The 24,890-nt window shown below is 47.0% G+C and overlaps 1 protein-coding gene across 3 annotated transcripts in view; it reads left to right on the forward strand.

The window, feature by feature from the left end:
* LOC135388513 (uncharacterized) overlaps positions 1 to 24,890 on the forward strand; it is a 148,676-nt gene that overhangs the window by 57,772 nt on the left and 66,014 nt on the right. For 2 of the 3 annotated variants that reach the window (XM_064618094.1, XM_064618095.1), the window contains exons 8-13: positions 5,777 to 5,913; positions 6,666 to 6,801; positions 7,220 to 7,362; positions 8,838 to 8,991; positions 11,573 to 11,724; positions 15,021 to 15,153. In XM_064618094.1, coding sequence (XP_064474164.1) covers positions 5,777 to 5,913; positions 6,666 to 6,801; positions 7,220 to 7,362; positions 8,838 to 8,991; positions 11,573 to 11,724; positions 15,021 to 15,153 — 855 coding nt within the window. The remainder of the gene's footprint in view (positions 1 to 5,776; positions 5,914 to 6,665; positions 6,802 to 7,219; positions 7,363 to 8,837; positions 8,992 to 11,572; positions 11,725 to 15,020; positions 15,154 to 24,890) is intronic. The other variant, XM_064618096.1, reaches the window with a different exon arrangement.

Below are 24,890 nucleotides of genomic sequence, written 5' to 3' on the forward strand. Positions count from 1 at the left end.
TTCCTGGGTTTTCCGAAGACTTTCCAGACGAATGTCGGCACAGTTCCCCCTGTAGTCGGCCCAGGACGCATACTAATCCCCCTGTCCCCCCACTCCTTCCTGCTGTCCTCTCTCCATCTGTCCACATCTGCACGCCGCTCATAGCCACAGTTGCTTCGCGGCGCTAACACGCAATAAAAAAATGAGGTATTCATTGAAGTGATTAGCAATTTCGTAATCATCTGAACATGTCACCTACTATGAATGATTTAGGTGATTGCTCCTTGAGAATAATTGAGTACCAGAACTTCCTCGGATTAGATCGCAAAAAATTGGACAGAGAAGTAAAAATGTTTAGCAGCTTGCATTTTACTTTTAAGCTCCTGCACTAAGGAAATAAACAGGTCATGTGAATAATTCAGCGAACCTCTAATACGCGATTGCCTTAACCTCCCGAGGCGACGTCCAAGAGGCAAGATCTCTCGTGTTATCCAAGGTTTTCCAGTAATATGCTTTTTGAACTTTACTGGGACAAAACGAGAGATGCAAGAAGCGACAATCTTCTGAAATGCCTCATACGAGGTGTGTTCAAGTCAAACCGGGACTTTCTGTCTCCTGAGTGTACAAATGGCTCGCGCTACTTCTTTTTCTTCATTTTTACACGCGACAGGCCTCTGCGTTCACCACGTGGTGGTCCAGAATTTGTGCAAAACAGAAGACACATGCTGGACAAGATGGCCGACAACGAGGTGAGCGCGCACATCGAACAGCGAATTGTCATAAAGTTTCTCGTGAATGAAAGCGTAAAGTCATCTGAAATTCAGAGAAGACTTCAGGCTCAGTATGGCCACGATACACTTAGCTGCAGCAAGGCGTTTGAGTGGTGCAAACGGTTCCGAGACGGCCGTACATCAGTGCAGGACGATCCCGGCCAGGACGTTCCTGGACGGACAGAGTTCCTGAGAACATCCAACTTGTGGAGCGCCTGATCCTCAAGGACCGACGGATACCATATCTCGAACTGGCTCGACAGACTGACGTTTCTGTGGGAACGTTGAACACTATTGTTCATGAACACCTCCAGTTTCGGAAAGTTAGTGCCCGTTGGGCCCCGAGGCAGCTTTCCGTGTTTGGCAGGCAGAGAAGACTGGAAATCTCCCAAGAGCTAAGGTACCGTTTCGACACTGAAGGACAACCGTTCCTTGATCGGATCATCACGTGCGATGAAACCCGGGTGCACCATTTCACTCCTGAGTCTAAACGCGCATCAAAAACAGTGGAAGCATCCGGGCTCGTCAGCTCCCAAGGAGTTTCGAAGCACCTCGTCTGCGGGTAAGGTCTTGGCCACGGTTTTCTGGGACACGGCTGACGTTGTTCCTGTTGATTTCCTGCCCAGTGGTACCACCAGCAATAGTGCATATTACTGCCAGGTTCTCAGGGATGTGCATAAGGCGCCGCTGAAGCAAAAGCGGCCAGGCCTCATCACCAAAGGAGTCCTCCTCCTACAGGACAATGCACGCCCGCATACCGCGCATCTAACGACACGCACCTTGCATGAACTTTGCTGGGAGTTGCTGCCACATTCCCCTTACAGTCCAGACGTCGCCCCCAGCGATTTCCATCTCTTCGGGCCACTGAAGGCATTCCTTGGGGGCCGCCACTTCACCTGCGACGACGAGGTCAAGAATGCGGTCGGATCGTGGCTGCTACGCGCCGGTAAGGATTTCTACGCTGCTGGCATCCAAGCCCTCGTATAAGGTGTTGATATCAGATGTAGTGCTCAGTGTTACAAAATTATCTAAGGCAAAAGAACGCTCATCTGTGATCGCCGTGTGAAATCCAGAACTTGGGTCACCCTTCTCTTAACTCAGGGAACTACACTAAAGGAACTTAACTCAGGGAACTAAGATTGACACGCACTAGACACACACGCAACGAGACAAATGGTTAAGATGAATATATTCAGTAATTGACGAAAACACGTCAGGGGGCGAAATTGGGGGCGATAGATACAAGCAATGACAAGGCAGTACTCTTTTGTGCGCACCTTGCACCAGACAGATTCGACGGAATCTAAAGGCGGCAAAAAACTTCCAACGTATCTTTAATCAACAAGGCAGTTCCACCTCCACGTGTTTCTCTGTCAGATCGGAAACAGGAAAAACCATTGAGAACAAATTCGATATCAAGTACTGCATTCGTCAACAAGGTTTCAGTAATTGCTATTATATCTGGAGCATGCGAAAAAACTAGATGCTGCAATTCTAACCCTTTTTTTGCAATGCTTCTGGCATTTACATTCAACAGTGACAAAGAATCCACACCAATGTGTCAATCACGCGAGGAAGAGCTTGAAATTTCATTACGCATGGTGTGGAATAAGACACGCTCGTTGTTGTCGTCCCACATGAAACAGTTATTGTTGACATAAAGGCGGTCATATCTCAGCTTAACCCGATCTCCTCTTTGCCTATCTTCCTCTGCTCTAAGCCACATCTTGCCCCGAACATCACGAACACGTTTCGAGAAATATTTTATCTGTAACGTATTGCCTTTCTGCATTTGTGGGAATTGCGCAATATCTCGATCTTCTTACGGAAGTCAGCGATCTTCATAATGATATATCGTATACTGCCACTTTTAACATTACCAAGACGGTGGCACCGTTCAATACCACGATGGGTCAGACCAAGTTTGCTACTGAACAGCTGAATTACAGACTCGGTCAGCGAAGATGACGACTCATCTTTAGACTCCTCAAGGCCAAACAACAAAATATTATTTCTACGCTGTCTATTATCCAGATTATCGACTGTCCGGTCTAAAGCGAATATACTTTTCCTAAAGTCGTGTACCATATCACTGCACCTCTGGACGTCCCAAACAATACCCTTAGAGCATGCGGCAAATGTTTCTAATTCTTTTAACCTATTATCGAATCTGTCTAGCTTTGCATGAATTCGATTTTCGATTTGCATTCAGGTCACGAAGGGACGAGGACATTTCTTTTCGTCCTTGCAGGAGCTTTTGTAATATATCCTATAAATTCTCATCCAGTATGGGATCGCCTGCCTGCTGCGTCCCCTTACCCATAGGGCATTTAGGGAATGAGCATTTACCTGCAAGATAACGTAGAATTTCATGAGAGGCATGCTCGCGCTGCTGCCTAAAGGCCCACTGAAGATGTCACGCTGGAAGTGTTCTTTTAACGGTACCCAGAGGGCGCTGGTGCACAGATGCCGAAGACGAGAGACCCAATCATTACCAGCAGATAGCAGTGGGGAACCATAAAACAAGTCAATCACTGCACATGTCTTGAACTGTGCATCCTCTTCACAGTAGTGATAAAGAACTGGTTGGTAGACATTTGCTGTCTACTATGCAACATATGGCTTTTTTATCTGGCACATCTGTAGAGTCTAACCTTGTTACTTACATGAATTTTCTAGCAGAACACACTGGCAAGCGAAAGCAAGTAGATTCCGTTTATTTTGATGTGTCATTCGATTTCGATTATGTCAGCCATCAACTGCTCATCGATAAATTATCCATGTATGGTTCTCGACCGACCTATGCAAATGTCCCGTTCTTGCAGGATGATTTCCGGTCTACCCAAAGGTTCTATCCTCGGGCCACTCCTGTTCAACATCTTCGTAAACGATCTTTCCACTTGTGTGCAACACAGTAATATTTTTCAATACGCCGATGACATCAAGTTGTACTGTTCCAAAGAATGTCGATGACTGTTTACACTTGCAAAATGACATCACCCTCATTTATTCTTCACGCAGAATATGTTGAAACTTACCTACCTCTGGCTTCTGCCATTATTAGTCGTGTCTCTAGGATAAGAGATTTGGGCGTTTTCTTAGACAGCAACCTTTTTTTTCTAACGCACATCACGCACATGACTAACCAATCATTGTCTAAACTTGGTGTTATCTCAAGACTCACTAAGAACTTCGAACGAACCTTGTGCTTCTTTCTGCTATTTTTTTTTTCAACTGTTGTTCCTATTCTTGAGTTTTCTTCAGTTGTGTGGAACTGTCTCAACAAAACGTTTTCATCCCATATCGAAAAAGTCCAGCGACGGTTCATATCTATACTACGTGCTCGTTACTTTGGTGAAACAATGTACTATAACTATGATCACATTCTTCATAAACTTAACCTACCCACCTTATCCCACCGCAGAACATTACGCGATGGTCATTTCCTCTACAAGCTTATACACGGTATCATTGACTGCTCTGACTTGTCATTCATCTTCCCTTACGCAATCTGAGATCACATGCTGTTTTCTATGTTAATATTGCAAATAACTCGCATACCTCGTTTATTCCGCCATATGAACGCACTTAGCCATAACCATGCCATTAACTTTTTTTTTCATCTTATTCCTCTTTTACATCATCCCTTCCTAACATTAATGCGCAATCACATTAACACTTTTGACTTCTTTCACATTCCTACACTTTCCCGATGTTTGCTTTGTATTCTTGATGTTTTGTTTTGCTTTTTGTATTGCTTCTTCCATGTTTCAACTGCCATTGATTGATCTTATTGGTGCACCATCCGGTAGACCTCACGGTTGTTGATGGGCACCGTTCAAAATAAAGTATTATTATTATTACTTCCTAATCAACCTCAACTAACGAGTGAGCTGCCGCGGAGTAGCGAGACGAAATTTTCTTTTCTCGTTTAACAAAAACTACACCGGTATATTTTCGATATGTTATAGGACAGGAACTGTTCTACAAATGGCACGATTTCTTTCACTTTATAGACGACCTCAGGTATGTGAAAACACTATCGCAAAAGTGTCATTTTTTACGAATAGTCGTCGATATTCTCGATTGCTTAGTTAGACAATGAATACAGCACAATAGCAATGAATACCCATCAGCAACATATTTTTACGTGAAGCTAATTTCCATACACTAGTTTACGAGCATGAATTTTCTCGGGCTGACGCGGAACGCTAACTTGCCGAAAATTTCTCGTAAACTTGGCACAAAACGCGCTTCGTTCCTGAGCTTTCACTATTTCACCAGATTTGTTCTCGTTCCTTTTGCCCTTCGGAAAGCTAGGTAGACTTCCCCTTAACACCAGGCAAAGAAAGCGCCGAGATGTCAACGAAAATATGGTTAAGGCGCAAGCGACCTGGTGAAGTTGGTGCGTAATGTAAAACGCCGACACTAGGGAACACGTGTTGTGTCTGACCCTTCGTGTTCCCGAGTCTGCGGGTTTTACATTATGCAGAAATGTCGTCTGTATGAAGGAGGAGCGGAACGGACAACACTTTTTCATGTCTATGCCGTGTTCAAGGCGCCCCCAACGTTCAAGAAAACAAAACCTGGAGAAACAAGCTCGTATTCTAACCCCCCCCCCCCCCTCTCAAGGGAATGCACTCGTTTTCTTTTCTTTTTTTCAGCTTTATCTAAGACGGTCGAGCGACATCCCTTGCTGGTTTCGGCTGGAATGGCCCAACTGTCATGCCGTTTTGGTATTTAAAAGTGGAACGGCTACTAGTAATAATGCGGGCAGAAACGCATTCTTATCGTCGTTGATGTAGACTGGTAGGGAATACTATCGGCATCACTGTGTTACTTACATAGCACCAATAGTCCGAGCGAAATGGCCGAAAACTATTACGCGTACTGACACATTTAGTCTGGATGTTAAACACGAGAACTTTGACCGTTGGGATATTATACCTATTGACTGTGCTCAACATTAGTTCAGTTCAGTCATGTTTTACTCCCTGAGTAATGCTTTACTTTCGCCTCGCCGATAGGGGTCTCAGGACCTGGCTCGCATGCTACCACGAAGGTTTCACAAAGTCTAACTGCAAGGAAGGCACAGAACTTCATCGACGGTCCAAAGTTATACACAAGGCCTTGGTTGCAGAATTCGGCTGCTCAGACGTTCGACGTAAGTATGGTTGTTGCTATTCTAGAGCACTCAGATAGTTCGGAATCTTTTACACGCGATATCAGACTTGGTCCTAGAGTAAATCTGGTACACGCACCATTGTAGCAGGATTTAAATGGATGCTATTATTACGGACTTCTGCGGGGTGTGCAACATCTATTGATAAGAGCAGATTAGAACACAGATGGAGCCCAAAAACCTCTTAGGGCAGTGTAATTTGCTCCAGGGAACAAACTATATTGGCATCTCTCAGAATAGCTGCATTTTGCGTTTTCGAATCGTTCCTCAGATGTCTCCATTACAGTCTTACTGGTTAATTGTGGAAATTGACTTAGTTTATCCCCTCTATAACATTGAGGGCACATGCATCTTAACTGGGTGCACATACGAAACTCGTGAAAGTGTGCGATGAGAACTACACACATAATATACCTCAACGTGGCACCCCCTTTAATTCCAGTCATGAGATCGAGTTGTTGTTTCCACTTGGTTGCTCTTCTATACCTCCTACCTCCGGTATCTCTTCCACTGTCAATCGTTTTCTGCAATTTTCTGACATAGTAATAGGGCGCTTTCGCGTGACAGGCAATAAATCTGCAAATCTCTCGAGTAGCACGCAGCAAACACACCGCAAAAAAGCTTTTCCTAAGTTCGCACTTACCGGTGGGGACTAACGCGCTCACGTTTGCACATGTAGTGCACTCACAACGTGATACCATGGATTGAGGTTGATTACAAACACATTTGCTCAGCAGCTCCTACAGAAATGGAAGAACAGTCCCTGTGCCAAGAAAGGAGGATGCTCAATGATTTCTTCATCTGCGCTATGAATTACCACGTCAGCAGAAAGCTCATTGAGAACGAAGCCAACCCTGATGCTTTATGCCAGTGAGTGCATCTAATATTGCTTCTTCCGCAGGAATAATTTTTACCAAAAAGCATCGCTGCAATCTCACACCGTAACATCCGAGACCTGCGACCTAGCCCAATGTACGCGTATGAAGCATTTGTGTAGCAATGTCTGGTAGTGTCGGCGCTGTTTATTTATTTATTCACTTCACATAGGAGGGATTAGGACGCGTGTGTACCGTTACCTGTAGCGAGTCACTTTTATTGTACGGTTAAGCATTCATATACTGCTTCCTTGTGGCGAATACCGTTACGCGAAGATTGAACTCCTATGGCATACGTGTATCCTGAGATGCTTCACCATTCTGATTGCTGCTTCAGAACGTTTGAGACTGCTTATTCGCGTAATAGGGCATATTATCGGTGCGTATAGTGATATTTTGTGCACCACGTGTAGGACAACTGGGAAACTCGAAAAGTGCGTGACAAAATCAATGAAAAATACTGGCTGCCTCCACGAAGAAAGTCGCATCATGCACCATTTAAAGTACATCACAGATTTGATCACTGAGCCTTCGTCTGCTTGCACTCAGGGTCAAGGTAAGACTTCCTCTACAGTGAGACAATGAGCTTGCTTCCTTCTGTCAGTAATGTAGACTGTGGAATGTAATAGGTACTGCTCGCGACGCGGTTGCCTGAAATCGCATGTCAGTACTTCTGCAGACAGTATTTCCTTGATTGCCCTCGAAGATGTTGTTCCAATATTGTATTTAAAGGTGGACCATATGATGCACGTGTTTGTTACTCGAAATAAATGATCTTGCAATACCTCGATATTTGAGATGGGATAAACCACGGGGTGCTGATTTCAAACAACCGTGTCGCAAGCAGTACATGGGTCTGTATGTGAGGGTATGTGAGAGAGAGACAGTTTATCTTCATTCATTTATTTATTTTTTTGTATCTTTAACTAATCCGTTGACGTTTGACATGCACTCCATTTTTCTACCTTTTTCTTTGGCTCTCGCTGGTGGATGCGTAACGTGTTCTATCAGAAGCATGTTCAGCACAGCAGCTATATCTATCGTTGTCTTGTTTCACAAGTTTCACTTCATAAATATTCGTCCCGACGAATCCAAGCTAAGGGACCTATTAAGAGCCACCGTTGAGCGCCACCGACAGTGTCGGTAGAGAAGAAGCTACCGGTAGGGAGCGATCACGACCACCCGGGCGATACCCGCCAGCGACACCTTGAACTGTTCCTATTCTACAGTGTTTTCAATCATTGAAGATTGATTCTGCACTTTTCCCAACGTCATTTCGCCATTCCACACTAATTCTCAGCACCCCAATATAAAATCGGTCCACGTCGGTGTCCACCTCACCGAGGAATGGATCATCTTGTGAATAACAAAATCTCGGTCACGCGAAATATTCCTCTTCTCACGGAACACACACAAGCACTGCGTGCGTATCACCACGGTCCGAGTGACCGTGGTATCACTCAAAATGGATGGACACAAGTCTGATCCCGGGACAGTTATTTGTTAGGTGGCGTGAAGAGGGAAAGCCGAGGTCAACTCGACTAATTACAAATCTGATTGGACGATGGTAAGGTATGCTCTGTAGAGCTAAAAAACCCGACCCATATAATGTATTGCACGTTAAAAGTGCATTCAACAACGCCACTGTCGCTTCCACATTGTCTATCCTCCATGTTCTAATTTGTGTGCGTGTCTGTTGGTGCGTAGTTGCTATTATCCGTTTATGCATCTCAGTATGCGTGTCAGTCTAGACACAACCGTGTTTTGCTACCGAAACATTTTCTGGATTGCGGTTGACCACTTCCGCCTTGTTTAAATCTCGCTATCTGAGAGAACCTTTCTTATCGGTGTCATTCTCTAAATGCTAATTGGCTTCTGGGTTTCCAATAGTGGCTCCAGGTTTCGGTGTCGAATGTACTGGGGTGTAGATGAAAAAGCAGATGAACTGAGGACACCTTACTTTTCGTGAGGGGAGGTGCCCTTCGTTTCCAGAAATGGCCAGTCACCCATGGCCCTTTGCTTTCCTTTCAGCTACACTATCGCAGCAGTCCTTCCTTTCCAACGATACAAAGTGCTGGAAAAATGATCTCTTTAAGCGGTATTTTGAATGCGGCTTCACATTCCAGAAAGGGTTGGAATTCGACGACATCCCTTCTTTCAGAAGTGACGGTGATAGGAGGTGCATGTGAGTAACCTGTCTGGTATCTGTTAAGGCTACAAGGAATAATAGTAGTATCCATTAACAGTTTGCGATAACTAGGAATAATTTGTGCGATGCATATTACAATAATTGTAACCACTTTGCCCCATCTTGCTATGGACAGACCAAAATAAAACTGGCAGCGCACACGCCGCTGCGAGTCCTACCCAAATGAGAAGCTCTGCTCTACCCTGGTTACGAAGAAGCGAATTTCGAGGGAAATAAATAAATATTCCGTTACACAGACGGGATGTTCAAGTGCATCGAGCCAGTTATACGCGTTTTCGGAGTGTCCTACGTGTTTCGTCGAAAGATTCTTCAATCATAAACGCGAAATAACTTTCAAGAAATATCTATAATCTGTACTTGGTAGTTTATTACCATATCTCGGAGGGCCATTTCATCTCGGTGTATCTTGCGCTATAAGTGCTGTCCTGGTATTGCACGGAGGAGCACAGGACCTCGTAAATACGAGCTCCAGATATCAGTATATATGGCTACTGACTGGTAAACATGGGGCTATAAAGAGGACTGACGATCACGAAGAATATTATTGCACGTATGCATGGGGATGCCACGATATCTCACCACTAAGAGTCCATCGAGCCCAGAAAGCCAAACATAACATTTCCGTTTCTGACGCATTATGAAAGTATGTGACTTTGCTTGACAACCGACACAAAAAATTTCTCGGAACACAACATTTTTCTTCCGGAGCATAGGCGCGCGCCCGTTTCCGTTCGACTTGCTCTGCAGGGCGAAACGAGGAGGAGGAGGAAGGATAAACGTCACCGGTGATGTCATTACGGTTACAAGAGAGAACGCGCTCCAATCCACAGGGGTGGCCTCCAATGTATTGCTCCATGACCATAGACGAAAGCACGCTGGGCGGACGCAATGCATTCTAGACAGGTCCTGGTGACGCGTCACAGCAAGCGTCAACGCACACGTGACCGGCGGCGAAATAGTTTCTGTGCACCGTTTTGGACGTCTTTCGACCCCAGTAATTATTTGTAACGGATAATCGCGCATAAAACGCGCAGTTTTGTACATGAAGCCTCATACTGTTGACGACTTCTAAAGATGCGATGACGACCCGTCATTATGATACTCTTAGCCGATGCGCGCTACTGGCCATGTCGCGGAAGAAGCACCGTATAGTTTACGCTGGCAAAATACGTTCATATCTTGGTTTTATGCCGACGGGAATATATCGGCAAGCGCTAGAACGACATCTAAGCAAAGCCACATGACCTCAAGAGGACGTTTCCTCTGACGTGTGACCAGGACAAGATGTGGGTTTTGAGAAAAGCACCCGGAAGAGACACTGTGTACACCTCTCCCTGTGTAGCCGTCGACGTTTCTCCAAACCAGTTAGCGGGCTGTACCGTAGTGACGTCAAAGCGACTCCAGCGGAGTTGCGAGCATTGAAACCGTTACGCACGATCGCTATTTTTAAAATCGAATTCTGCGAGATTTATGCATCTCTCGAATGAATCATTTCGCATGGTGCATTTTAGTAGTCAGTTTAAAGGCTTGGCTAAGCATTCTAAATGAAATTAAATTAAAGGTTTAATATGGAGAATTGCGAAATGATAGTGTTGAATAAGACATATTACTGTCAAACTTCGCAGTATTGCGTGATTTTGACGTCGTTAGATATCATCGTCGTGAATAAAAGCAAGGTTTTTAGCGACCTTTAGGCTTAGCATGGCGGCCACATCAGATCAGCAGGAATTGTTAGAATTTGGTTAGGTTTGCTTTCAGGGGTTAGGTTGTTTAGCTTTGTTGTACGACAACTCGCCACGCTGTGGGGGGGGGGGCGCAACGGTACGTTACGATTTTTTAACATTATGTGAGTTTAACGGTGGATTCTTAACGGCGGCATTTTGGGATCCCCCGTATGCATTGCCGGGGGTCACGAAGGCCCTCCGACTGCATGGCGCGTAAGCAGCTGGCACTATCGAAAAGCTCTTCTTTTTTTTTTCTTTTTTTTCAACTTTCCAACTTCCAACTTTTAAATTTTACTTCTTACGATTTCGGAACCTCACTGTTTTCTCGATTGGAACCTTGAGCGCAAAATATTCCAGAAAAAAACGCGTCCACACTTCACGATTTTTCGATTTCGATTGATTGCTTTTTCGTGTGATTCATTGGTTAAGGTTTATATATTTCTTGCGCGGAGCTGCGTACGAATGAGCTCATTCACTCAGCTATCAAGCTGCCAATTACGTGTTCACCCGGCTGGTTCACACACTGCGGAGACAGAAGATAACAAACAGCCGCAAGAGCAAAACAGCCGCAGAAGAGGCTTCGGTATTCCTACTTTACTACTTACTATTTTAAAATTACTACTTTACTTCTATGCCACGACGAACTTGCGTCTAATAGTCACTTTCTGTGCAGCACAAGAGATACACACAACGTTACAGTTTGGACTTCGGAATCTAACATCCTGCAAAACCATAACAAATATTAATTCAGTTTAGATGGAACAACAATGTGTATCTTTTTCTTTTCTTTTTGTGTTTGTTGTTGTTGTTGTAAATTCCTGCGTTGTCCTTAGGATGGTAGCAGATTACAACGCTTGCTATCACAAAGCAGTGGGGGAAGCTGGCTGTCTTTCCAAGTCTTCTCTTACGGACACCATGGAGTATATCATGGAGCTAGGGACCAAAGACGCAGGCTACAAGTGCCTCAAACAGCCAGTCACATACAGTAAGTAAAAAAAAAAATGTTATTCTCGTTAATTTGAACATCTTCGGGACATTCAATGTGACGAGAAATATGTAAGGTGTGTTTTAATTATCTGCTCAATGGTTATTTCACTAAATGTTCAACACAACCGTATACCGCTATACTAAGCCAAATCTGCATAGGTATACTTTGTCGCAAACGGTGGATTCTTTTCGGCGGCATTTTGGGCCTCCTGCAGAGCGTCCCGCCCCCTCCTTGCACTTACATACACAAAGGTTTCTTGCTTGATACGTACGCAGAGATAACTTTCTCAGCCCCAGCTTCTGGGACACCCACATAGCGCGAGATTCCGAAAAGGTCGTGTCCGGCGACTTTCGAATACAGAGCTTCAAACATTCCCTTCCCTCTGTACCCTTCAAATGTGGCTTTTCGCACTACCTTTCCTTCCTTTGGGGTAGCTTCCAGCTATGGCACGAAAACGAAGCGACAGAAAAAAAAAAGATTGTAGCTGACCCGAAAATAGTAATACGCTATTAGAGACACCGTGTTCATGTTTATTAAACAGAAGCTCCTTTACGCTTTGTAGTAGAGTATTCGCGCATGACCGGCCAGCAGATTTCGCGGAGCTAGTACGCTAGTACCGGAGGGAAGGCGAGCGCCGCGACGCGGCCAAGAATGATTCGAGGAATTTGGCCGTCATTCTTCAGCCGAGTTCGGTCTCCTTCTCCTTCGTGGCTCAGACATGTCACAGATGCGGCGAGCAAAACTGTTGTTCGACAAGGGAACACTGCGGATCTTCTCTGCTTCTCTGCGCCAGCCTCTCCAATTATTGTTGATACAATATCGATGGCAGCCGGGAGTATTAGCTCTTTGCCGATAGTGTGAGTTGACGACTGGGCGATCCGGCCTGTGGGCAACTTTGTACGATGCCAATAAAGCCTTGGCAGGAACATATGCCCTCTCCACAAAAGACTTTTGCTCACCTCGTAGCTCAGACAACTTCCTCGGAAAATATCTCGATTTTTACAAAAAGTTCGATTCTTTTCCAAGTGCCGCTTCAACTTACTTTGTTTCATACTCTCCGCCGCAAGTACAGCTGAGCATACGACAAACTGGGGCCGTTCGACGTCTCCAATGGATGTGCTGCTGAATCCCGAAAAACAACAACTTTATTTCAGGATGGTGGGTGGGGAGTTTCATCGCCGGGTGCGGTACTCTACCCCAGTGCTGGAGGAGAAGCGGGGAATGAAGTAATGGGTCCCCGTTACAATGAGGATAGAAGTCCTGTGGCTTCCAAAAAGGCGAAGAGAGCCTTGAGGGCAGAGCGTTGGTGAGGTGGATGCGGCCAGGGGCCAAGCAATTTTGTGAGGGAGAGGGGGCGGGAGTCTAGCTCGTTGAGGGAGGCGGAGAGTACGGAGCGGGAAGAGTGGTAGTGTGGGCAATGGAGAAGAATGTGCTCGAGATCTTCAACAGCACCGCAGTGACTGCATTGGGGAGAGTTAACTTGTCTCAAGCAGTAGCGCCACTGTGCTGTGAAGGCCACGTCGAGGCGCATTCGATGAACTAATGCGGCGTCTTGACGACAGATATGTGCTGCCATGCGGAAAGCGAGCGCTGGGTCAACTCTGCTCAGCATGGCGGGGGGTAGTATGTCGGCGGTCCGTTGGCGGGAAGCCAGAGGAGTCACAAGGCTTCGAAGTATGGACCGCCGATCGCCTCGCGGCAGTGCAATACGCGTCCGTGTCCCAGACGAAAGAGCTGCTTCGGCGGCGCTGTCCGCCAGTTCATTGCCTTCGACACCGCAATGGGCGGGAACCCATTGGAGAGCGAGCCGATGTCCTGCTTCGTAGACAAGTTTGTAAGCGGTTAACACATTCATAACCAACGGTGCGGAGGAGCCTCGTATGCCAGAATGTGCAATTGCTTGCAGCGCAGATGCTGAGTCAGTGAAGACCACCCAATTTCGTGGGGGGGGGGGGGAGGAACGATGTACTGCAAAAAGAAAAGTATTGCGAACTGTGGATGATGTACAATGCCAAAGGCGACGTCCTTGAACTACGCCTTCGTCGGGGATGACAAATGCTCACGCGGACTTGCCATTTCGAGATGCGCCGTCGGTGTAAGCGGCGGTAGAGGTGGAAAACTTCGCGTAGACGAGAGCATAAAAATGGGCTTGAGGACTTGAGGGAGAACCTGAGCTCTGCGGACCTGTAGGTCAGGAAGACGTGCGAAGGTGGGTGGCACAGGCATAGACCAGGGGACGTTCGGCGGTGAGACAGTCAGGTAGTGAAGCCGGTGTGAGCGTGGAGCGTGGAGTGTCCTCTGCGCCATGCGATGGAACTCACTTTCAGGACGGTATCGAATTTTCCTGAATGGGTGTCGGGAAACGTGTGCACGCAAACGTAGGAAGTGTCGAGCCGTTTCCCGCTCACCTGACTCCCAAAGAAGTGTAGTCTGGATCCTACTTTCTGGATGTCGCGCAACAGCTCACTGACGGTCACAGCGTTTGACAGCGGTCACAAATCGTCCCATTATTAAACACCTGAATGCACGCAAAGCTCTGAAGCCACAAGCACGTACGAACGCTTAATCCCGAGCAAATACGGCGCCGTGATTTGGTAACTACTACATGCTTCGCTCACCGACAACGCACGCGAAAGCTTTTCTTTCTTTCTTATTCTTTTTATTTTTATTTTTGCGTCCGCTCTAATTCGTGCAACGTGAAGGCGGGGCGGGGCGTCCGTGTATGCCGCGATAGACGTAGACGCTGTGGCCTTTAGTGAGAGTGAGTGGACCTCACGACATAGATTTTGGCCCTCGTGCGCAAGTGAAAGCAGGCGTAAAAGCGAGACTGTGTGGTGCATCGAAAGCGTCGCGTACCCCGCATGCAAGCGCATTTATGAGAGACCTCCGGGTCTGCTGCCACGGGCTTACGCAGAATAGCGGGCACGGCATGGCATTTATATATTTGTTTATTTTTCTTTTTTGGGAAGTCACAGTTTGGGAACCACTGTCCTAGAGGTTAATCTGTAAAGGCTTATTACCGATGCGCAATTTATATTTTTCTCTTGCAACCTTGCCTTTGTAGGTGACGATCCTGTATAGTGTTGTGAGTTAAGTCGTCAGCTTGATTGTTTCCCCTCGCAAAACGTGGCTTCGAAAATACATCGTTCTGTCATCAGCGAGATAACGGAAACAACAACATGGTTGAAAGAGGATAGAAAAAATTCATGTTTTCTTTCCTTTGTTCTGTCAGCTTGGTAATCGCTGAACGACAAACCGCGACTGATTAAAGTGCAACAATGTTTTATTTCCAGACTCTGGTCTTATCAATGTCAAATGTGCCAAGTCTGTTGCCGTAAAGAACGTGTTCCTCTGTGCGATCACTTTTGAACAGATTGTTGATGACCTGAGGGCAAAACGCCAAGATTCTGCCGAGAACATGTGCAAGTAAGTTGACTAGCCCACGTCAAGGGTTCTTGAACGCGTGCCTGTGTCGCAGCGTTCGACGAACGGTGTTTAGCGTCCGTCGTACAGATGTCGACGGATCCAAATTTTGCTGGTTGCATATTGCTGACGAACTCAACCGCTTTCCAAGCCAACATATTCCGGTCGACGGGTCACTTTTGGCAAGTAGGATACTCGTACAGGCGTCGCCACCCTTAACCGTAGCGCGAGAGCGCGTGGCCTGCTTGCATGCCAGCGCCGCCCTGTGTCAATGATGGGGTGTGCTGGGGTGGAGACTCTGGGGCCCTGGTGCACAAGCGCCCCCTCTCAACAGGGGCACGGCAAGCACGCACAGATCACCTACTCGATTAGCTATCTGCAGACACTTCAGCGATAAGAAAATCAGTATACGAGCAAAAATATCAGTGTTTCTTTGGCATATTTGCATCCGCACACACGCTCCCAAGTCTTTCCTCAGCACCATGTAACAAAAACAAAAAAATATGTGATAACACATATCATAGTGAACAGAACGCTCAGAGCAAACAAGGGTGAGCCTACAGTGTTTGCATATGTCTCAACTTATTTCAGAATATTGTGCCCCTCAAGCTCGCCCTTCCGCAAACCGGCATTTAGATAAAGTGTGGTAGATAACGCACACGCGCGGTTATTGCGCCTGTTTCGCGAGGGCATAAGGTGATACTATAAAGCAGGTGATTCATTCGTACCATGCCGATTAACCTGAGCTCAACCGATCGAGAGGGGGCGCTCGTGTACCATTGTCTTAGAGCCTCCACCCCAGCATCGACGCAAGGCGGCGCTGGCATGCCAGCAGGCCACGCGCTCCCGCGCTACGGTTAAGGGTGGCGACGCCTGTACTACAAAGGTCACTGTATCCGAACTTAGACATGAAAACCAAATTTGAGGAAATGCTTTTGTAAATAATTTGTAGAAAAAAGAACACAAAATCCCTGGATTTTCGGTATGTAAAAAAATGCGGTAGAGATCGCTGTGCAGGTAGTCATTGAAATGCGATAGCCTTTGAGAGCTCATCACTGGCATTCTCCGACGATGGACAGTAGAGGCCTCTGAACACTGAAGTAGCTGATGTACTTGGCTATCACTAACTTGTCTACTGTCTTGGCGAAGCCGCAATCAAAAACACTTCCCGTACGGATTGTGGTAATTTATGATCACTGAATAGCTGAAGCTTTCCTCCATAAAGTCCGCGAACCAGTTGTTCTGGGGCTTCTTAATGTCCATATTGAAGTCTTCCATGACAGTCATGGGCATGTTGTGTTCCTTCAATTTTTCTGTGAAGCTGTTGTTTGAGTAATCGAAGAGTTTAGCTAGAAGGAAGGAGAATCCGGCGTATTGTATGCAGCACGATGAGGATGGAGGTCATCCACGTATAGTCAACTTGTACACGGATATGTGGGATAACTTCGCCAATCATACTGGCGGTTACCGTAGTACAAAGTGCATTCAAATGAAGGCTACTAAGGAATGCTCGTGTGTTTTCTGCGGCGCGTAGTTCGCGACTACCCTATTCCCAGACCAGGAGGGACTGCACAACCGCCCCTCTCCTGTACCACCACTACATTTTCCTCTTTTTTTTTTATATGTTTTTTCACCCTTCCCTCTACTCCCTTGCCTGGCTACGCCAAGCCGCCACCCACGAGCAGGCTGACCGCACCTTCCTCAAACACAATTCCCCCGTCTCTGCGACGCATACGACACAAACTTTGTATGCAGCGGCTAGCGCGTGTTCTACCTTATTGTCTGCTTTGAGCGTGACTGTCTTGGTTGCTAAGATAGTCTCGTCATTTCTCGAGTAGGTGGTGGCACCGGCATTTCGGTTGTCTTGTCTTCCAATGTCACAGTAGGTTGGTCCAGGTCCCCGAGAGGACGAGGACGTTGCAGTTGGACAGTACCGGGTCAATCGCTGTGTGTCTATGTAGGTAACGTGTGCATTGGGGTTCTGCATACTTTGGGCCTTCATGTGTGTCGTTCTCCTTGGCCCGCTGCACTATCTTTTCGGAAACCTCGAAACTAGTAGGTAGTTTTTGCTTTTCTTTTTTTTTTTCTAGCGCGCGGCCCCCTTTGCATTGTAGATGAAGTTGGTGCTGTTTGTCGTCTTCGTGAGACACTCTCCCCGGCTAAAGAAGGGGGGGGGGGTAACGTTGGGCAGACGAGCAATCTTTTCTTTTTTTAATTCCGTGTTAGCACCGCGAAGCAACTGTGGCTATGAGCAGCGTACAGACGTGGACAGAGGGAGAGAGAACAGCAGGAAGGAGTGGGGGACAGGGGGTTAGCATGCGTCCTGGGCCGACTTCAGGGGGAACTGTGCCGACGTTTGTCTGGAAAGTCTTCGGAAAACCCAGAGAAAAGCTCAGACAGTACAGCCGGTGACAGGATTCGAACCCGTGTCACCTCTTAGTCTCGGCGTGGAAAGCGATCATCCTAACCACTATGCCACGGGAGCTGGTGACGAGCAATCTGCCTGCCTAGGTTGGCGGCATGTTGCTCGGGGGAAAGTGCAGTGGGATGGAGGGGAAGGGGGTGACGGTTAACTTATTTTCTGGTAAGCACAGTCAGCCCCCAACAGCTCCCCGTAGTGCCCGTTGTCGGGTATAATTCACACAACACTCTGCCTGTGGCCAATCAGAATCGCTCCTTAGCTCCTTGAGCCATCCACTCAGGAACCTTCTCGTTAGGATCGCCCCTCGGCCGTTCCCGGCTCCCATCGACTTCTACTGGCTTACGTGTCGACCGTTCCGTGACCCCAAAAAACTGGAAAACACTACTGTGGAATGTTCTGGCCAGAACATACATTTATTGACGCATCACGGTAGCTCAGACGCCCAATAGATTAATAAGAGCAGCGCGTACAGCGCCCTAACTATCGCGTTTCCTAACACACTGTGGTCAAGTTCAGGCTTGTAAAGCACGTACACACGCTGTCGATTCCTAATGACGACTTTGACAAAGTTCAAACTTGTAATGCGCATGCAAACACACACCCAGTCTATTCCTAATAACGAACAAGTTTGGCCATATCCTTTCGTTGCCTGCAATACGTCGAGCAGTCCCAGCGAGGCAATGTACATACGCTGCAGGCTTATCTTTGTTGTCACTGTGTTCGAAATCAGACTGATTTAACGTGGCTTCAGCTGACGACACCATCCCAATATCTAGGAAGGGAGTTGCCTCAGGACAGAAGCCGCCGATATTTCGAACAGAGACTGTTCTTCTTCTGGGCACCGTCCTCATCATTGGCATGGTATTTAAAGGGTTAGGTGTGACGTGTTTAAAGGTTCATGCGAATTGTGGTAGACTATATCTGATAGACTGGCTGATATCTGGGTTGAGTAGCAGTACAACACGCACAGATACACATCATAACACGCGAGTAAGCCCGCCGCACACTATTTCAAGAAAAGAAGACATCACGAAGCCGTCAATTCGCAGCTGCCCACAGCCGCTGAGCCAGCACGCGGACGCAGGACGTATGTGCGCAAGCGAGAAAGTAAGAAGTGACGGTTTCAATCCTAGCTGCTAGCCACGTGATTCTGACAAACCAACCGGAGCACATTACAGGTGCCTGACCTATAGGAGTCTATGTGAGGACCTATGTGAGTCTCTCTTTAGCTCTGCGCGTAGTGATACCCTGTTTCCGGCCGCGACTGCGGGTAGCTGTCGGGGGCTGGCACAATCTCCTTGAGTTGGGGTTCAGATGTGCATAGCTCGCTGCAGTCTGTGTGTTGCATCCGTCTTGCATTGCCCCGCTTAGGTTGTCGTATTTTGGACAAACGCGCTTATCGTTGATTTGAAGTCTCCATAACTGGAGGAGTTCCTCTGCCGACAGCTGCTTGCGCCAGCGTGAGTGGCGTCGGGACATCCACGGTGTGACATCTGTAAGCGCGCCCCCTCTCATGGCGGTTTTATATCCGCGCTTGAAAACGTATGTGAAATTCCACCTGAAAATCGCACGCCGACCTGTCTGACCACAGCCGCTGCTCCAGATAACACAGCAGCGTACAAGTTAATAAGAAGCAAAGATGTTTATTTGCTTACTTGTAATTCTGCCGCGTTAGAGCTCTGTGCTGTGTGTATGCTCTGTGCAATGCTGCTGTTGTGAATGGGCCACTCCTTCAGCTTCGTCTTGTCTCTTCCTTTTCTCTCTGCTTTGTGCTGGCACTGCAGCATTTAATGACTTCGCTCCCTCGTCACTGCGAGGGAGTTTTTCCACGTTTGTTATCGCCTGGGAACATTTCGGCATTATCACAACACACGTGATCCCCAAGCAGCCAATGAATGCATGTCTTACTCGGCGCCATACCAAGCCTCAAGAAAACGCGTTCGGTTCGCTCATAAATGCTGTCGCATTTAGAACAGCTGGGATCCCGCGATCTCAGGATTCGGAATATCGCAAGTGTCCCAACACTACACGCACACACCCATATGATGATATTAGGTGTAGAATAATGGGAACCCTGATGGCTAAGATGAACAAATGTTTAATGCCCTGTTGATCGAGCAATGTTTTGTCTAGGAATCATTCAGCAAGCATGCGCCATGCAACCCATCCGCGAGGAGACGTCTTCTTTTCCTCTTGAGAGGGACGTTTGCCAACATCCTCCCGCGGCGAATAACGTCTATATCTCGAGATAATACGGGCGTTGCACAGCCGTCTTTGTCATTTTCCCGCTTTGGTGCTTCACAAGCCACGACCTCCTCACGCAGCCGTCTTGTCCAGGCTATGTCCTGACAATTCTCCCAGTATCCCACATATTTCGAGGAAGTTTACTTTCAAGCAGGACTATGTCTCCCGTTTTCAGCCGCTTCGACTCCGATGACTTGAAATGATGCGCTGCTCGGAGCTGCAACAAGTAATGCCTTTTCCAGCACTCCCAGAAATGCTGCATCATAGCCTCACGATGCATTATTTTGCGTGTTAGCGCGTCCTTGGAAGGCGTGTACCTGCTGGTGTTAGGGTCTTCTGACGGAGACGGTAAAGCGATGGCCCGTTTGGCTACAAGAAAATGCGAAGGGCTGAGGACTTCTGACTCCTCTGGATCGTTGTCTATGAAAGTGATTGGCCAAGAGTTGACGACAGATTCAACTTCGGTAACCAGGGTCTCAAGCGCCTCGATCTCCAAACAAGCCTTGCCAAGAACCTTCCGGAGGGAGGATTTGACGGTTCTTACGAGCCTCTCCCACCATCCTCCCCACCAGGGAGCTCTAGGAACGATGTACCTCCACGTGATATTATGATGACCAAGGTACCTGCTGACTTCAGATGTTCTTGTTGACTGCCAGAGACCTCGCAACTCCTTTTCCGCTCTCTTGAAGCTTCTCGCGTTATCTGAGCATATGAGCGACGGTACACCTCTTCTGGCAACAAACCTCCTAAAACACGGCAAAATGTATGGCACGCGTTGTTGCACAGGTGACGAGTACTATATAGTACTCTGTGCCCTTGCCTCTTCCATACAGCGGCCCTGCGAAGTCCACTCCAACAGCCTGAAAGGGGTCGCCTTTTGCTACTCTAAATTCAGGCAGAGGAGCTGTAGGAGCGTGGACTGACTTAGCTCTGTATCTGGCGCACAGAGCACACCCGCTTATAACGCGCTTCACTGTTTGGCGGCCTCTTTGCACCCAGAATTCCTCACGCAGTTCAGCGAGAGTGCTCAGCACTCCTCCATGTAAAACCCTGTCATGAGCTTTCATTACTACGAGCGTTGTGAAATGATGATCGCTGGGTAAGATGATGGGATGCTTGATACGCTCTTCGTCATTTATATGCTGAAGACGACCTTTCGCTCGGAGAATTCCTTCATCGTCGATGAAAAACTGAAGATCTTTCAGCATCGGGGATGTAGTGTGCCCATTTCAGATTTTGATCTGATAAACTTCTCCTTGCACTCTACGTAACCATTTTAACTTCGCAACCTGTATCTCACTGGCGGAGAGCGCTCCAGCGATCCTCTGTCTTGGGTTCTTAACATTGTTGACAAACCGTAGGATATATGACGTCACATCCAAAAGCTTGTCCAACGAACTGTACTTCGGAAGATCAATGATGTCTTCCGCTGATTTTGTAAGCAACTGGACACTTGTTTGGCCTTTTGGTGGAGTTTTTCGGACCTCGTCTTCGACGTCTTGTCCGCTTGAAGCATCAATTGGCCATTCAGAAGGGTCGCTTTTAAGCCACGGCGGACCATGCCACCACAATTCTTCCGCCAGTAGACGCTGCGCTGAAACACCTCTGGTCAGTAAGTCTGCTGGGTTAGGGTCTCCGGTGCAGTGTCTCCACAAGTCAGGGTCGGTTAGAGACCGAATTTCAGCAACCCTGTTTGCTACGAATGTGCTCCACCGAGATGGGTCCTGCCGAATCCATCCAAGAGCTATGGTCGAGTCTGTCCAGAAGTGGCTGTCCACTGTACAGTCATATAGGGCTGCTCTGACGTAGTGTACTAGCCTTGCAGCGACAAGAGCTCCCATTAGTTCCAATCTTGGAAGAGTAGGCAGAAAAAATAGGCGATGTCAAGTTGCCGGTGGTGAGTCAATCAAAGAGTGATATTAAACGGTAACATGGTTCACAACACGGTTCACATGAACCGCGGCAGCAACAAAACCCTTTATCCTTCGTTACCGCCTATAACAAAGCACTGAGTGGCGCAGGGTCCATCTTCACCCGCCATCTCAACATACTTCACAGCGACGAAAAACTTAAAATAATTTTTCCTGCTCCCCCCAATATCACATTCCGTCGATCACGTAACATTCGTAACTTACTAGTTTCATCCCGTCTATCCCGACCAAATCCTGGGTGTTCCCCTTGTGGTAACAAACGCTGCCAAACATGTCATTTCATTAGCCCATGTACATTTATCTCGAGCACCTCAAACTCTTTTATTTTCGAAATCCGACAGGGATTGCACTGCAACTCTTTTAACGTATGTTACCTCATTATGTGCACTAAATGTTGTATTCAATATATTGGAGAAACCTCGAACACCATGAGGGAAAGGTTTTACGGCCATAAATCAGATATTGTTAATAACCATCCTACACCCGTTTCTACACATTTTAACCTTCCTGGACACGCTTTAGGTACAGACCTCAAAATCGTTATCCTTGAATCGGGTTATAACAGTGACATGAAGCGCAAAAATCGCGAATCCTTTTTAATTGCAAAATTCCAGTCTCTGAAGCCTCATGGTTTGAACATCCACGCAGGCCCACTACAATTATTGAACCCGTAAATATAATTTTTCAAATAAAAAAAGATAATGATAAACACACACACACACAACTCTCCAATTTCCACATTTTCTTCGTTTGTCTCTCTCCTGAGACCACCTCCGTCTTCACTTTCTCACGGTTCACTGGTCACCTTTGTACTCCGCACCTGTGTCCTCATTCCGTCGCCATAACGCCCCCCTTTTTATCCTTAATTCCTCGAACGTCACCAACAAGTGTTCTCGTTTCCTGTGTATAAGCCCTTGGGCTCGCGTTATGTTTCGCTTCTGATACCCCTGCTTTTGTATTTATGTTCTTTTGATTTTTATCTGTGTTTGCATCCTTTCCATCAACCTGTTACCCTCTCATGCCAGAACTCCCCCTTCAACTGTATATATGTGCCTGTACCATGTTTATATTTTTGTAACCTGAAGAAGTGCAGACTCGTGCACGAAAGTCTTGTTTACCATGTGTAAATAAATAAGTTGTTCCTACCGTTTAATATCACTCTTTGATTGGAAGAGTAGCTTAGACTTAAGTGGAGACACCCTTGTTTTTGAGACTAGAAGACTGTTCGAGTGCGTTGTTGCTTGACCCGCCACCTTGACGTATACTACTGTTCCGTAAGCATGCATGCTAGCATCGGAAAAGGCATATTGGATTAGATGCCTGCCTGTAGTGGAATCCAGTGGTCCGAAGTATCGACACACTTTAACTAGACGCAAAGTTAGAAGCTCTGCGCACCAAGACTTCCACTCGGTTAAGGCCTCTTCCGGAAGCTTGTCATCCCACTTTACTCCATGAATCCAAAGTTGTTGGAACAGTTTCTTCACTCGAATGGTGAAAGGACTTAGTATTCCAAGTGGATCGAAAATTCTCGAAGCGGCTTGTAACACGTAACGCTTCGTATCCGCAGTTTCCAAAAGAAACGTGAATAGGGATTTCATCGTCACCTGCAGTTTATCCTGCTCTGTGTCCCATGACACTCCCAGTATCTTCTGCGGGCTTAACAACTGCTGCTTTTCCTTGGTTCCGTGTACGGGACTTTCACGTCCATCAAATAAAGCTTGTAGTCGATCGTTACTGGTTGTCCACTTTCGAAGGTTCATTCCCGCTGTGTTCATGATTTCTAGAGCTTCACGGTAGAGCTTTTCGGCCTCTTCCTCTGAGTCTGCGCCAGTAACCAAATCGTCAACGTAAAACGAATGGCTCAATTTTCTTGCTGTTGTTTCTTGGTCGCCGGTAATGGTAGCCAGATGGTGCTGGATGGTAGCTGATAGTAGGAAGGGACTCGAGGTCGCTCCAAACGGAACTCTCGTCATACGCTGAACCTGTACCCCATCCAGATCATTATGAAAAGCCTTCTGGTCAGGTTGATGTTGAAACCAAAGATATCGAAAAACGTCTCGGTCCTCTTCCCGAATCAAAACCTGGAGAAACGCCTTTTCTATATCAGCGGTAATGGCAACCTTGTAACTCCTGAATCGTAGAAGTAGCTGCAAAATATCGGGATTCAAATTGATACCCTTATCCAGGCACTGATTTAGGGATATGCTGTCTGGCGCATGAGAAGAGGCGTCGAAGACGACGCGTACTTTAGTTGTCGCTCGGTCTTCTCGTATCACGGCTGAATGAGGCATATAATATACCAAGTTCTTTGGTTCTATGCTCTCATCGACGACTTCAGCATGACCCAGATTCAAATAATCTCTGATGACACCGTCATACCGAAGTAACAGACCATCCGTTCTCCTAAGCCGTGCTACAAGCTTTTTAAGGCGGGTGACAGCGACGTCGTATCATTCAACACAACTGCAGGATCAATCTTCCATGGTAGAGCCACTTCATATCTGTCCTCGGTCTTTACCGTTTTAGAAAAGTTCTTCATTACCGCCGAGGTGTCGGTAATGCCGGTTTCTGGTAGAATACCCATGGAATCAATCTCCCAGAACGACCGAAGAGTTGGCTCCCATGAAGTTTCATCTTCTCCCGATATCGCATACTCCACCGATGAGTGAACTCGTAGGACACACGCTACTGCTGACTGTTGAAGGTAGGTTCCCTGGCGAAACTCTACAGCAGATGAAACCTTGGTCGGTCCTTGAATTGTCCAGCCCAACAAAGAGTTTAACGCCACGAGATTTCTTGAACCCTTCTTGCTTAGAACTTCTCCAGTCAGCACTCACATCAGAAGAAGCGCTGCGAATGTCGTGGCAGATGGCGGGAATGACCACAGCTTGGATTATGAGTTCTTGTGTGTCGTACTGAGACCGAAGCTGTATATTCGCAACTTTCCGTTTGATCGGGTTAGTCTTTTCGCTGTCGCCGAAGGTGGCAATGCTGATACTGATTTCGTCCACAATCGGTAAACGTAGACTGGTGGCTAACGATTGGGTTATGAACGTTCTGTCGCTTCCTCTGTCAATAACTCCTCTGATGTAGCAGCACCTCTTATGAGTTACCGCCCATGCTCTAAACGTCTGTAGAAGCAC

This window comes from Ornithodoros turicata, chromosome 3 (genome assembly GCF_037126465.1).
Source record: "Ornithodoros turicata isolate Travis chromosome 3, ASM3712646v1, whole genome shotgun sequence".
In the NCBI taxonomy this organism is placed as follows: Eukaryota; Metazoa; Arthropoda; class Arachnida; order Ixodida; family Argasidae; genus Ornithodoros; species Ornithodoros turicata.